The sequence below is a fragment of the Arctopsyche grandis genome, chromosome 2, assembly GCF_051622035.1.
Source record: "Arctopsyche grandis isolate Sample6627 chromosome 2, ASM5162203v2, whole genome shotgun sequence".
Taxonomy (NCBI): domain Eukaryota; kingdom Metazoa; phylum Arthropoda; class Insecta; order Trichoptera; family Hydropsychidae; genus Arctopsyche; species Arctopsyche grandis.
In genome coordinates this window covers 24,275,043-24,291,425 of record NC_135356.1, presented here as the reverse complement: position 1 = coordinate 24,291,425, position 16,383 = coordinate 24,275,043, and the positions used below count along the sequence as shown (strand labels likewise).

General features: G+C 33.4%; 1 protein-coding gene across 1 annotated transcript; it reads right to left on the bottom strand.

The window, feature by feature from the left end:
• Window positions 1-940: 940 nt before the first annotated feature.
• On the bottom strand, window positions 941-16,160 carry LOC143922522 (autophagy-related protein 9A-like). The gene is made up of 16 exons (XM_077445789.1): window positions 16,001-16,160; window positions 11,559-11,705; window positions 11,213-11,483; window positions 11,020-11,140; window positions 10,813-10,937; window positions 8,942-9,069; window positions 6,715-6,899; window positions 6,462-6,640; window positions 6,251-6,382; window positions 6,013-6,169; window positions 5,680-5,826; window positions 5,102-5,168; window positions 4,826-5,007; window positions 4,643-4,747; window positions 4,429-4,572; window positions 941-3,701 (listed from the first exon to the last, which is right to left on the bottom strand). Exons 2-16 carry the CDS (start codon window positions 11,683-11,685, stop codon window positions 3,543-3,545), a joined length of 2,229 nt encoding a protein of 742 aa, XP_077301915.1. The 5' UTR covers window positions 11,686-11,705; window positions 16,001-16,160; the 3' UTR covers window positions 941-3,542.
• Window positions 16,161-16,383: the final 223 nt, after the last annotated feature.

The window sequence follows — 16,383 nt, the reverse complement described above, 5'->3', positions numbered from 1 at the left end:
TCTTTAAGTAGTAAACAAATACTTGAATGAATTATGCTGTGACTTACATATATTATGATATATTAAAAGTTATTCGAAAGATTGAAACAGTTCTAATTCTCTCCCGAATGTGAAATTTTAGATTTACAAGTTAGTGTAATTAGTGGTGTCGTTAAATTTCCAATTAACGATATCACTTTTTTGTAACGAATACACAAAATCATATTATTACAAGGACTAAGGTGCCATTTTGATAAGGTGACTGCTTCAATTTGAAACTTTGTAAAGATTTAGTTTGATCCATCTACGTAGAACGCCAAATACGTAGCTCACTGCGGCAAATGTTTTTTTTACGGAAATGCATAAATGCAAGAAATCAAAAAGGTTTTCTTTTGAACGAATTGGTTAGATTCTTAACTCACAAAAAGAAAACTCTTTGAGAGTCTTGATTTTGTGAATTAAACGTAGCTTCTAAACCTATTTATCAATTACATAAATCGAATATTGGAATACAGCTTCCTTACAGTTGTCTTTGACTGTATAAATGATCAAATAATCGTTTCTTAAATTGTACTGATTGCTGTATTCAATTTTGTATAAAATATGTATACATTTCAGTATATTTTCACATAACACTTGCCGCATTGTGATGGATAGCGAGTGACCGGGGCTTTTATTTTATTTTATATCTCCAAATATACTAAATGCAGGGTCTTCATATTATATGTATTCCTCATCACAACCTTTACGATTCGAATTATGTAATTACGAAATAAAAACATTGATCAATATCAACAGAAATAATTATTTTCGCGGGAAGCCCCTTGTACACGTGTCTCACAAATGCGAGAGAGAGGGGGTGATAATTCAGTACGCTGCGCTCAACGATCAATGTGAGAATGATATCTGCCTTGGAATGACGGCTCTGCTTCATTTTATTTTTATTTATTTGTATATTTTTCATTTCTTGCACTTATTGTATATTATTCGACGTTTAATACATGATGAAATGATTTTTTTATAACTAATTACAATAATTAAGCTCGCAGATTTTTCATTATTTCAACTTAAAACAATAATTTTTAATTGGACGCTTCATTTTTAAATGGTTAGCGGATTTTTTTTCGCACAGTAAGGCGAGTGTTAATAAACGATATCTATCTTATCTAGAGCATTGTGTTATAGTCAATTTCGATATCTGTGGATTTGTTCTAAATATAATAATTATTTTGGAATATTCCTTAGAAAAAAAGTCAAGTTTTAAACCATAGAAATACATATTTTTCAAATTTGTTTATCGATATTTTGGATAAATATGCTGGTATGCTATGTATCAATGAATGGAAAATAAATCTTTTAAATAATTTTTTTTTTGTATGAACTTTGAAGGTTTTAAAAACACATGCTGTATAGACGACCTTTGAATAAAATTATATTAAAATACTGTGAATAAGTTTACGGCCCATAGTAAGTTAATTACCGATATAATAAAATCAAAGCCTTTTGAGAAATAATACTAGAATAAGATTTATATTTTTAAATGTAATTTATTGAAAGATGTTAGCGAGTACGGCCATTCATCCGCTGACCTCATGTATATACAAGTTGATAATGTTATATTAATATATTATAATTTACTTCTCGACATCTAATTGTTAATGAGCAACATAATAAATAAAATGGAAAAATATAGCATAAACATTTCATGTTTATATTTTAATAAGCAATTAAACATTTTTTGATGAATAATATCTGTTTATGTAAGGTATATCATAGAAAATATATTAATATGCTAATCTTATTGACAAAAATTACCCTGTAGTAGAAAATATTGCATAATACAGTCAAATATCTTCATAGCGAACTTCTAGAGACTGTTTCGCTATACTGAAAAAGTTATGTTCGGAACTGCGAAAATAATTCTTTATACTAGAAATTCGAAATAGCTAAATTTGACTGTAAAAAAAATATGAAGATAATTGAAGAATTTACTATAAGACGTATAGAAAAATATTATCGAGCAAGGACGGGAAATGTTACATACTTGACAACGTCGTAATAATACTTTTGATAAAATAACATCATGAGCCCATAACAATTTTAAAATTTAAGTCTGACATACATATATAAGACTCATATTTTTAAATAAGATGCATGATTTTATTTGTACATTAATTAATAAATAATTATTAGAGACACTATCCCGTCTTTGTTACCACTTTTAGCGTACATACATACATACATATATTGAAGATTCTCTCATAAGATTTACATTTTTTGTAGAATCATTGACGTTCAATCAAATTTTGATATCATATGAGAATGATGCCCAACCTATCATTTGCCACTTGGATTTTTTAATACTCCCGTTACTATAATTGAGACAATGTGTTTGTTACTCTTTTATTAATCAGATCTAATATTATCATTTGCAATTACAATCATTGATATTTTATATAAAGAAGAAGAAATATAAAAAGACGTATGAAATTAGGATGGAGGCGACGGAACGCTGTATATAAATCAAAAAAATAACGCTTTGCTTGAAGAAAAAGATCTTCAATCAATGTGTTTTGCCAGTGATGACGTATGGATGTGAAACTTGGATATTGAATGCCAAGATGCTACACAAAGTCCAATACATTTTAATAAGTAAGGAACGCTGTAAGCTCGGCATGACGAGAAGAGATAGGAAACGGTATACGCGATTAAGTAGTGGATATAGTGGAGAGATTGAAATGGCAATGGTCACATAGCAAGAATGGATGAAAGGTGGACAAAAGAAATGTTAGAATGGTACTCAAAAGAATGTAAAAGTATGAAAGGAAGATTAGGGAATGTGTGGGGTGAGATGGATGAGGGTCGCGCAAAACAGAGATGAATGGAAACGTGTTGGCGAGGCCTTCAACCAGCAGAGGATGGGAATGGCTGTAGATAATGATGTGTATATATTTTCAAAAAATTAAATCAATTTTCCCACCATCTGGGAAGTTCACGAGGTTTATCTGTTAAAACTAAAAGTAGCTTAAATTCACGAAAAAGTTGAGCAGCACCGTCATAAGCCAACAAACATACAAAATTACGTTTGATCATCAATGTCTGAATCAAGGGTAGAATCATACAAAACATCCAAATCAAAAAGTAAATTAAATATGTTGTATTAAAATATTGTGGGTATCAATAGCTAGCTACATATACTTAGAAATATAATTTTATACGTTGAAATTGACGATTTACAATATAAATACACATATATCCTACAATTAAAACGAAAACTTGAATGTTTTTTTTTTATTTGTTTCATTTGTATTTAATACACATAACAACTAATGACTTTAAATCAATCTTGTTGATACAATGATCGAAAAATATCCCCTTTTAAGTATTTTAAGTATGTTTTCCTATTATAATAACACACAATATAATTTATGTTGTAAAACTAGATGCAATAACACAAGCTATATGTACAAAAACGAATATACAAGTGATCTTATCTTATTTAGTAGTTCATTAGCCAATATAAATAATAACTGTCAAATCCATTGCCTAGACAGAAATGTCTGTTATGGAACGTTTTTCCGTAACAGCGGTGTGTTCTCACTACTATTAGGAGAGAGTTGTGCTTGGGGTCGTAAATCACTGGTGCTAGGAGCTGTAGAGGGAAAAGTACCTTCGGCAAATGATACATTCACCGATCGGTGGTACGCCGATCTTGTTGCAACCTATAAAAATAAATATTGATATTATACAAAACAGACGAAGATATATAGAACTTTTAGCGACCGAATAAAGTTAAAATTTTGCTTTTATTGCAGACATTTTATAATAAATAACACTGAGCAACAAAAAAACATGGTTTTTACTTTAAACATGAGATTAATCAATCTTTACTAAGTTTTATTTACTCTATTTAGTCATGTTATAATCTATTTAGTCATGTTATAGCTTTTATTCTTTTCATTTGTTTATCTTGTATTTATCTTTTTCATTTGTTTATCTTTGTAAAAATCTGTAATTGGACTCGGATGTTATATATATTATACATTTACTCTTTGTTTTTATGCATTTCTACATCTTGTAGTCTGTTGATTTTTCAATAAATAAAATAAAATAAAAAAGTCAGCAAACGCTATAAATATGTAAAAATTGAGCATTTTTTTAAACGCTTATACCTCACAAACGAGAGCAAACCAACAAAAATCATTGTCATATTCAAATTCAGTGAATCAAACTTAATAAAAATTGATTAGTCTCCGCTCCGGCAATTTTTTTTCTGTTTCTCAATATACATAATATTTACTATAAGTTGTGACCATGTGAAGAGCGTGCATCAAATTCACTATGAAAACATTTTCTAATTAAATATATGTCCTAGCAAAACTTCATAGCCGACACAAATGATGAACTTAAAAGGCGGTAATGATAAATGTGTTTGTTGCATCGATATACCTTTGCTAAATGTAGATCGTAAAGATGAAGCATACTAATTGACATGTCGTACTCTTCGTTTAACGAATTTTCAACCTTATCAGGAATAATTTCTGATTTTCTCTCATTTTCTACCCTATCTTCGCCTTCCTCCTCATTTATGACCTGAAAATTAGCTTTGCATGAATTATTAGTATAAAAATTTAATACAGTATGAATAATGAAGTATACTTACACTGCCGAACTTGTGAGACCGTTGATGGCAGGAATTTTCTGTTGGAAAACTGAACTGACCGCTGGCATAGTTATGATTGTAATATGAATCCAACATTGTTTTATTCTGTAAAATAAAAATCATACAATTGAAAGAATGAAGAAATAATACCGTTTGTTTAAATACAATAAAAACACATCACACCATATTAAATGATGTATAATTTCCAGAGAGATAGTTGTTGGTAGCATTAGTTACACCGTTGCGCAACTTATGAAGAAATTGTCTCTGAGACGGCTCTTGTACACGCCACGCAGGATTTCGACAAGAAAATGCTATTAAAGATAGTTCAATTTTTCCATCCTCTCCTTGATCATATTGTGTAACTAAAATTAAAAAATATATATGTATAAATTGATTACAATTTTGTACACATACATACATACATACATATGTGACAAAATTAAAATAAAAAGTCACCATTTGGTTGTTCTTCGCTTCCTTTTTTCACTGTCCAATCTGGATTACCGTTGCGATTGATATCCATCTATTCGAATCATACACATTATTAAGTATTATTGTACATATATTTCATTTCATAAAATGTACTATAAAACGTCGTTTTAATGACCTTCATATATTCTTTCTTTCTTCAATATTTAAAAAATATGTATCAGTCAATTTTAAACAAACTAGGAAACTATGGCAATTTGGTCCAACAGGAATGAGACTGAACCACTTTAAAAATAGCCCGTAGAGTCTTCAAAAATATATTTTTTAATATGTATGTAGGGTTGGAATTGAACGAAAGGCTGATGTATGAGCTATGGCTGAGAAAGAGTTTGTTACGACTGATTGTGAGAAGGGGATGAAAAGGGGCAGAGATGTAACGGTTAGTCGCAGTTGGACCTGTGCTAAGTCGCTAAGCCTCCGCACGTATCGTTTTAATTTTATGAATATTTCAATCATACAAACAATGCTTCCGCCATATTATTCCATTAAATCGAGATTTAATCATACTTACTACATAAAATGAATAAAAATTTATAATAATTTACCTGCGCAAATGAACACACATCTCCAATACCTAGAACCGACAATGTAAAATTTCTATAAAAATCTACAATATCCAAAGCACGAGTCCGGAGGGATAGTAATACCAACGGACAGACTATTGGACTGATCAGTTCCATTATCAAATAAATCTGAAAAACAAAGAATATTATATTTTTACACTGTTTTGTTACCGTATTTTGAAAATGAAAAATTTGAAAATACCACTGCAGTTATTAACAATGTTCTATTATAACATGCTGAGCTCATTTCTATGTTCATTTTCGAAATATAACACAAATAATAAGATTTATTGAATGGAAAAACAGTTCACTTACAGCTCTATATTGAAATAGTTTTTGAAAATGTGTAGCGACTAATTTCGTATGTGCTTTACCCTTCCAGCTGGGAGGTAAATAGTGTATATGCCCCAAGACTTGAACTAAAAGTTCTTCACTACTCCGTTGACCAGAGCCCTCTTCAGGTATACAAGCCCTTAAACAAAACGATTTTTATAAATATGCATGTATGTACATTCCCACACGAACAGCCAGCTTAATAACACAATGTTCACACCTTGCAGTGGCTACGATCACTCCGAGGATAGTTATAACTGTGATCATGTGAACGACGGTCAAAACAACTTCATCATAAACAGAAAGCACAATTAGTACCGATAAAACACTCGTAGAAATAAAGGTGATATTCCTGGAATAATTCAAGCGTAATACATTCTGTGCGTGCTGGTTATCAGTATCGCATCATATTATGTAAAAATTAAATTTACTTGGCAATGACCGTCGCTATGGGAGACGGAAAACCAGCTAAATATTTCGTGGCAGGTTTGTAGGCCCTGTACAAGCGATCGGACAGTTCGTGGTCGAGTTCGTTGAAATGTCTCAACGATATGCGAGCGTAGAGAGACCATGTTCGGAGACTCAGAGATCCCGGTGAACGTTTTATCAGCTGAAATGGAAAACGCACCAGGCTTAAAATCATAAAATGTCACGGATATAAAAGCAAAAACGACCGTAAAATACCTCAGCATAGCTGAAGAAGAAGTATAATATTTGCCAAGTCTGTATGAGAGGTGCCAGTAGGAGATTCAACAACGCCAGTACGGTTATGTGATTTTGTAACTGCCTTGCCAAAATGTATCTTTTGGAGACGTCTTTGTAACAATCTCTCAGGTGCCAACAATTCTGCCAAGGACTCCATGGACCAGCTTGATAAAAGTCAAATAATGAAAAGGCATATAAACATAATTAATAAAATAGTCATTCGCAACTTTCGCCGGTGATGGCTCGGAATTGGACTGTTGGCCAGTATTTTGGGATACGTTATAGCAATTACGATGTGCAGTATGTATTATATACTAATTTTAACAAAAACCAAGCTGGTAACTTCCACTATTAAAGAATTTAGCTAACCGTACATGTTTTCCTCCATTTTAATTTATATTCTGAAATGTATAAATGTATAATAATAAATGACATTCAATAATACATATGTAAGGCACGCAAATGATACAGTCCTATTATTTACATTATTTACGACGATTATAAATTAGGGAACAATTTAAACAACCATTTCATAAAATAAATGTGCATTAAGCAATTTAAAAAAATGTTTGCACATTAAAAAAAGTTGCTGTACATTACAAAAAATTTGTGTGCATTTCTAAACGACGGATACAGATTGCATTAGAAACTTTGCTTTGATCATTGAAAAAAATATTTGCTACTTAAAAAGCGGACGAAATGTGTATTAAAATGACAGATGAACTGTATCAGCAACGTCACGAATACCAAAATACAAACTGACAACGACCAACGCTTTTCTCTACTGGATTCTTCCTTTTTTACTCTTCGGCTTGCGACCTTCGACACCTACGACCTTGGCTTCGACTCTACAACCTGTCATATTCATAAGTAATACGTAAAAAACGTAAAGGAGGTATGTAACAAAAGTAAACACTTTTGACAAATGACAGTTGTAAATAGCGGAAAACTTCAGCCACATTGCCACTTTTTGTATCTTTAACTTTATAATGCCAAAATATTTTATTCGATGGACAATACGAGATTGTTTAATACACTGAAAATAATGCAAATTTTTAATGCACAAACATTTTTTTAAGATAAAGTATTTTTCTCAATGTACAGTTAAATCGCACCCTTATAAGTATATAGTAACAAATTCCAAGTTTTTATTTTAATATGTCATTCAAAATATTTCAATCTGAAATATATGTATACGATACAGTCAAAGTTTATTTACCAATTGTAATATATTTTATCTAGATAAAAGATGTTTCGTCTATCCCATGTTAGTTATTTCATAGATTTATAATCTAACTGGTAAGAATCAGTCAATATGTATTTTGTTCTTTGTTGTATTCCATTGCTTTCACCCACTTTTTGAATACGATTCACAGAAACTAGGCTTTCAAAGTGATCAGATTTTGATGTACAGAGTACTCTCAATTATCCTGGTGCGGATTATCAGTGCTTGAAATATTATATTTATATGTATATTTTTTTACTTTAATGAAAACGCTTGCAACTAGTAATTTAATTGTTTTGAATATATTCCTAAAATTATCGTAATATGAAATTCTTTTCCATAATTCGTAATAGTAAGTAATATTAACGCAATTTTGAATCCTGAAACTGTCAAAGCTAATATATAATAATTACTATCGAGCACCGGTGAAACTGTATTTTCACCTGAAAATGAATTATCTAAAACGCCAGATAAAATATATTACAACTGGCATTACTTTGACGGTAACAAATGTATTAACCGAACGATGAATTGATTAATTTATATAATTTACTATTTTTATAATTTGCCATTGAAAAATAATGATTCGCTTAGTATATGTGTATTTATAATCGCATTTTAACATTTAGATATTAAATGATTCACAATACAAATGTATAAACTTTCGCCTAAGGCCACAACTCGCATAAATAAATGTTTTGACATCAGTAACTGAATAATAGCAAGTATTGCAATGAAAGTCAAAAGTTCGTCGAAAAATTACTGATACGAGTTGTTTCCATTATAAAAAATATAATAATAAATTTTAAAATACATTCAAATCGTAGTATAATAGATAATATATATAAAAAAAATAGCGCAAAATCTTTAACCTGCAAAAAATATCATTAATAATACAGACATCGCATATGTAGTTTGCATCATGTGGTCGCATTACGTTTGATAATAAACTACTTCGTATAGAATCATAATAATACTTACAAAATAACAAAAGCTCCAAATTGTATTTCAACCCTTTAGATAAAAAGGGAATATCTCCAACAAAAGGTACGCTAAAATGAAGCGGCAGTAGTTTTTTATTGACCATTGCTATTAAATAGTTATTGAATCTGAAACAATACAAAATATTTTATTTTATTCAAAAGGGAAATTGAAACGTATTCTGAAAACATTTGTTTCATAGTATAAGACGAAATGTATACACACAGTGGAAATTCTTTTAACGCGAAACCATATGAGCCGATAAACATGGTGTATAATAATAAAATTACACCAAAAAACCTGATAAATGTCAAAAGAGTCATAAACAGTGAATAATAAGATGACAATGCAGCGATTTTTTTCTTTAATTGTACTTCTGAAGTGCGAAATATTTTCGCAAACATTTTTTATTGTGTTAATAGCATGTCTGTGGAATCCCTTCAAAATTTACCGACACAAACTGTGACTTTATCTCATGCTTCGACTCCGTTTACGACTTGAATGATTTTATTGGGATCGACTATCCTTTCCAACGTATAAAATTGTTAATAGTAAAAATAATAGTGTAACCAGAGAAATGTTATAATAATAGAAGTGGCTTTAGGCGTTATATTGTTGTCAAGTGACGATTGTCCACAGACAGACATTCCTAAATAATTTTAGCATCAGTCGTATTTGATGCTTGGTGCTCGACGTATGTCCGATAAAAACTTCTCTGTTTGTTTATATTACTCGCAAGATGGGCAAGCATCGTTAAAAATTGCAGAATGCATTCAAAAACACACAATAAACAACATGGGATACATTTTTATAAGTAGATTGATCTGGTTGTATTGAACGTAGTTATGGAGACGTACCGCGTAATATTGACATTTACTTATTTATAAGTGCCCTTCTATTATTATAACATTTCTCTGAGTATAGCGTAGAGATTAGGCGAGTGGCGCTCGTGGAGCGATGGTTTAATAGCGCTGATCACCTGATCTTGCGTTCACGTCAAAATGGCCTCGACGTATAGAGAAGTCGTGTATAACGGCCAATAGGATCGCGCGACTCATCGACCAATAGGATCTCGCGAATATCTGTATACGGAGAGCGCCTGATGGGTATAAACATTGGGCACTCTCGAACTGTAGAGCATTCGGAACTGGAGAGCCGACGAGTACAGACCAATAAACAACTTCTACAACACTATTGCGTCTTTCTCTCCGATCCTGGAAACCCTTCTTCACGTCCACGCAACAATAGCGATTTTCAAAACATAAAAAATTAAAGGAATTAAAAAAATGAATTTCATACACAAATAAATCAATGAGAATAATGAGAATAAAAAAGAAGTAATAGAAAGAGCATGTTAACGACAAACGCAGCACATGGGCACGCATTAGGGCGAAAACACACAGCAAGGAACATGGCACATGGTTTTTTTTAAATACTTTTAAACATGCGAAATAAATGTGCCATGCCCCGTACATATTCATGGCACGCCCAGCACACACCGTCCCAAAATCACCCCCTGGAGTGTTTCCTTGCTAACGGTGTATCCCATATTTGAAGAAATGTAGTAGAACTGCCACAGTGGGGAGCCAAGTACATGACGTGCCACCTTCCCTGCGTGATTTCGCCCTTACACTATTATTATATATGTTGTTATTTAATTTCAATTTATTGGTGGATTTACTTCAACAAAATTAGAGACTAGTTGACACATACCATAATACTATTAGTTAAATAAAATAATAAAAAGGACTCCACAGCCATGTTTAAAGACAATAAATGTATAAAGTTCACGTTAATCGATTTCCACTGTATGTATATCTAGCAAAAAATTAATGTATATATATCAAATCTTAAAGCGTTTTTATGCAAACCTGAGAATCCTCTGATAAATATCCAACTCGGTAATTTGCTGCTTGTGGATACACATCTGAAGTTCTAATTGTGCATCGATAACTCGACTCAAAACAGTGGACCAACTTATCCATCCTAGATCAGCCTGATTAGAAAAAAAACGTGTATATATGTATTTACCCAAAAATAAAAGGCGTCATAAAAACTATGTCTATATAAATACTTACGTCTTTTATCCTAAGCGCGTTGTTGTAGAATAATTTAATATCGTACGCATGATATATATTATATATTAACTTAATTAACCTTATAAAGCCAATAATACCACAGATGACAATTAAAGCCCACCTGAAACAATAATCTTTTGTAGCAACGTATTCAAGATTCGGTTTTCATGATCAAAATCGAAAGCAGACTCACCACCAAAATGAGATTCTTTGAACACATTGAGGGTAAACGATATCGGAGAAGGTAACATTTCTAGCCTTGATGATAGGGTTGTTCGGATCTTCCCTAAACAGAATGGGATAGTTTACGCAATAGGTCAGAAATGTCAGATAGAACACCACGAAACAGTACCGCGCCAGTTGTAAACAATCGGATATAACCATAGTCATAAAACCAGCTTTTACATAATACTGGTACATTCGGGTGAAGAACGAATCGAGATCTTCAATGTGCGTCCATCCCCCTGAAATCAAATTAATCATAGATTTTGTATTATATGTTTAAAATATATATTTTTATGAATTTGCTTTTGTAAAACCTTTGTTTTCAGGGACAACGTGAATCATAACACCGGTTCCTTCATCGTGTTCATTGTCATGGATATTCACAATGTTCTTCGTGTCCTCCATTTCGTTTTTTTCGTACATCAATTTTAAGTTGGCCATTTGCGAGTAAGCTTACTAACCTGAAATGTAAATTTAAAAAATTATCAATCAAATACATTTTTAAAACCAGCTTGGTATATAATTTCTTCACATTCAAAATTACATTCACTATCAACTTAGTGAGCTTTTTTTTATATTGTAAAAAAAAGATTAATAATATTGGATATAATAATGAGGACTATATTTACGGTACAAGCTTCGAGTCATAAATGAACATGAAAGGTATCCGTGCAAAGGTTAAGTGCCATTTAGCGCTTATATATGACGACATTGGGTTATATTCGGATTTAAGAATTCAGACTAAACAAATACAAATACAATACATATTTAAATTTGGCCATTATGTGTTGAAAAGAAACATGAGCACGAGTTTCGCGTGACCCTTGGTATCTCAAAAATACTATTCATATGATAATTTGTTAGTTCAAAATCATTTACAGATTCCAAACTACAGATATACAAAAGTATGTATTTTAAAATGAAACATTTAAAAGCAAAAACTTAACCAACTATAGAAGAAATATACATTGATAAAACAATAGTAGTTAGTTTAGAGCAAATTATAGACATGTCCGGTTGCAAGGAAAGAAAATAAGGAGACGTATGAAATTAGGATGGAGTGCATTTGAACGAATGAACGCCGTCTTTGAATCAAAAATGCCATTTTGCCTGAAGAAAAATATCTTTGATCAATGTGTTTTGTCAATAACGATGTTTGGATGTGAAATTTGAACATTGAACACCAAAATTCTACACAAAGTATAATACATTCAAAGAAGTAATGAACGCTGTAAGCTTGGCATGACGAGGAGAGATAGGAAACAGTACACGTGAGTGAGTAGTCGATATAGTGGAGAGAGTGAAGAAATTGAAATGGCAATGGACGGGTCACGTAGACAAAAGAAATGCTAGAATGGTACCTGAAATAATGTAAAAACATGAAAAGAAGACCACAAGGAAGATGTCTAGACAAAATCAGGAAGATAGGTGGGGTGAGACGAATGAGAATTTATGAGATTAATGAAACCGTGCTGGAGAGGCCTTCACCCAGCAGTGGATGGTGAGTGGCTATAGAAGAATAAGATCTTCAGGCAGCCCAAGTCCAATGCACTCAAAAAAGTATGGAAAAGTACGCTCGGCAAGACGAGGAGAGATAGGAAATGGAATAACCGGGGGAGAAGTATGACAAGGGTAGTTGATATAGTGGAAAAAGTCAAGATATTTAAATGGCAATGGGCGTATCACGCGGCTAGAAGAATGGACAAAAGAAATGCTGAAATGGTTGCTGAGATAATGTAAAAAGGCAAAAAGAAAGTTGCAAGGGAGATGGGTGTATGAAATTAGAAAATTGAGATTAATTCATCAACTCAAGTTTGCTTTCATTTAATTTTATAATCTTAAAATAATTCATTATTTATGACTACACTAAAAGTGATAATTAAAACTTCACATGTAACTGTTACATATTTTTGAAAATGATATTTTTATGTCGATAAACCACTCTGAAGTTCTTCTGCTTTTTCGTAGACGTCTTAAAGATATTTAGAACAGTCAGTGGTCATTCCGACTGTGAGGGCTTGCAGGATGACCTAGAATTGATATGTGAAAGGTCTATTAATAGTCGTCTACCATTCAACTTGACAAAGTGTCATGTTATTTCCTATTCAAGGTCACTGTCCCCTGTTGAGATTCCCTATAGCCTTCGGAACTATCAGCTATCAAGAGCTGACCCAACAGTGGATCTTGGCATACTGTTTAGAATTTATGACTCATATTAAAAATATGTGCTGTGAGGCTACCAAAATGCTTGGATTTGTTTTGCGCAATGCTCACTACTTCCAAGATCCAAATATTATCCGGTTGATTTATTGCTGTTTTGTTTTCGGAGCATTGTAGAGTTGGGGTCTATCATGTGGAGTCACCGCGAAACTAAATTGTCTCTCTTGATTGAAAGAGAACAAAAGAAGTTTCTTCGATACTTCGACATTGGAAAGTATGAGTATTATCCTTATTTATTTCCTGCAGATTTTGACTTCAACTCACTATTTTCGTGAAATATTGTCGCCATTTCCAAATACTTCTTTATAATATTAAAGGTAAGTCGATTTCGTCAGAGATAAAATTTTGCGCTTCCGAATGTAGTAGACCTTTGCGTCATCGTCAAATTTTCTAACCTATTTTCGCGAGAACGATTGCTTTTGGCAACTCATCTCTTGTAGAAGCTGTCCAGTTTCTTAACGTATTGGAGAGCACTTCTTCTAATACCTTGTCCGCATCCGGACGTTGGCGACCACGTCATCGATCATTTGTAGTTATCCGCATCTTCAGCAGCTCGGAACAACTCTTCAGCACTCATATCGGTCCACATGCGCATGTTTCGAAGCAAAGACAACTTCTTGCCTTCTATTTTCTTCGCCCTACCTTCTATTTTCACAATGGTTATCAAACAGAGAAATTCGTATTTTGGACTCCGTATCATGTGTCCGAGGTACTCCATCTTTCTCCGCTTGATGATAGAAACAAGTTTCCTGCCTCTCACTATCATGCTGAGGACAGCTTCATTTGAGACTTTTTTGGTCCATGGGATCTTCAGCATACGCCTGTAGACCCACATCTCAAAAGCTTCGATTCGACTGATCATCCTGGTCTTCATAGTCTACGTTACGCACCCATATAACCCATATAGCACCGAATCTCAAACGCATACGAAGATTGAGTTGCTTGTTTGTAAGCGCCACCTTAATTCTGATAAAAGCTGTTCTAGCTATCTCGATGCGGATTCTTAGACGTTCATCTGGGTCCATCTCTTTATTTAACCAAGTACCCAGGTATTTAAATGGTCTTCAGAGTCTACGTTACTTGAATTACGAGATTGAGAAGCTTGTTTGTAAGCGCAGCCTTAATTTTGATAAACGCTGTTCTAGCCATCTCGATGCCGATTCTTGAATCTACATCTGGGTCCATATCTTCATTTAACGAAGTACCCAGGTATTTAAATCTTATAACTCTTTCTAACACCTCTCCATACAAAGTTAAGGAGAGCATTTGGACCTGTTTTATTGTCTTGTCGATGGATTGATCATTTCAACACAATTGAATGAGGTGAATGCTTGATAATATATTTTATTGTTGTTTTTTATTGTAAGACTGCTGTGACGCATTAAGGTAATCTGTCAGGTTACAGCGGTCATTTATTTATTATTGTTATTTTTTAACATTTTTTTTAAATGTATTTATTATAATAATAAAATATAAATTAATAAATATATATTATACCGGTCTCCGTCACGGGCCCAAATGTGAAACGCCCAAAAACGCAAATATTGGAAGGCAAAGATCGAAAATCGAAAGATCTTAAGTCGAAAGATCAAAAAAAGGGTGCATGGTAAACAGTACATACTCACTTAATTTGCGCGAGCAGGATACAACAGGAACAAGAGGAACAGGCTTTTCCTCCCGTATTAATGTGCGCGCGCAGAATACGGGAGGAAAAGCCTGTCCCTATTGTTCCTGTTGTATCCTGCTCGCGCAAATTAAATGAGTATGGGGTCTACGTGACGAGACAGAATGTTAAATTACAGAAAACACAAATATCGGAAGGCAAAGATCGAAAATCGAAAGATCTTAAGTCTAAAGTTAAAAAAAATATGGTGCATGGTACACGGTATATATTCACGTACATACTGACTTAATTTGCGCGAGCAGGATACAACAGGAACAAGCTTTTCCTCCCGTATTCTGCGCGCGCACTTTAATACGGGAGGAAAAGCCTGTTCCTCTTGTTCCTGTTGTATCCTGCTCGCGCAAATTAAGTGAGTATGTACGTGAGTATGTACCTTTAACCATGCACCATTTATTTTGATCTTTCGATTTTCGATCTTTGCCTTCCAATATTTGGGTTTTCTGTAATTTAACATTCTGTATCGTCACGGAGACCGGTGAGTATGTACCGTTTACCATGCACCCTTTTTTTTTGATCTTCCGACTGAAGATGTTTCGATTTTCGATCTTTGCCTTCCGATATTTGCGTTTTCGGGCGTTTCACATTCGGTCCCATATGGTAGACCCATATTATACATCCATAAATCTTATATGATAGTTCGCACTGACGTTGCGCAAATAGTGCCAAATCGATTATGAAAATATCACAAGTCTAGGAACACGGGCGGGAACGATTTACAATCAGGCGCATATTTGAGAGTTGGCGACATTCGATCGACAGTTGGTTAATGCGCAGTGTAATTGAGACGAACGTCAAAATTGCAATATATACAAATTTGAAGACGAGCGATGTGAATATTGTGCGTGTACTTACGTGAGGAGATGGGCGAGTCGAACACGGTCGCTAAATCAGGTAAATACAGATGAGGTAGGCCATTTGTGTGCGATTGAGGGTGGTTTCACCACCTGACATGACTGGCGCCCATTGTCACCCACTGCCAATACCACCTGACAGCTAATCGGTGCTGCCATATGCTCGAAATATTGCCAGCCTAATTAATTGGTCGGGGAGCCCCTGAAACGACACGATAGTCACACCCTAAAATTGGTCACGAGAAAACTGGTTGACCGATTTTAGGGTGTGACCAGTTTTCTCGTGATCAGTTTTAGTGTGACCGATCTAGAGCTACCGGTTGTCCTGTGACCGGTTCACATTTGACTAGTAATCACCGAACCGCCATGTCACCCACCTTGGAC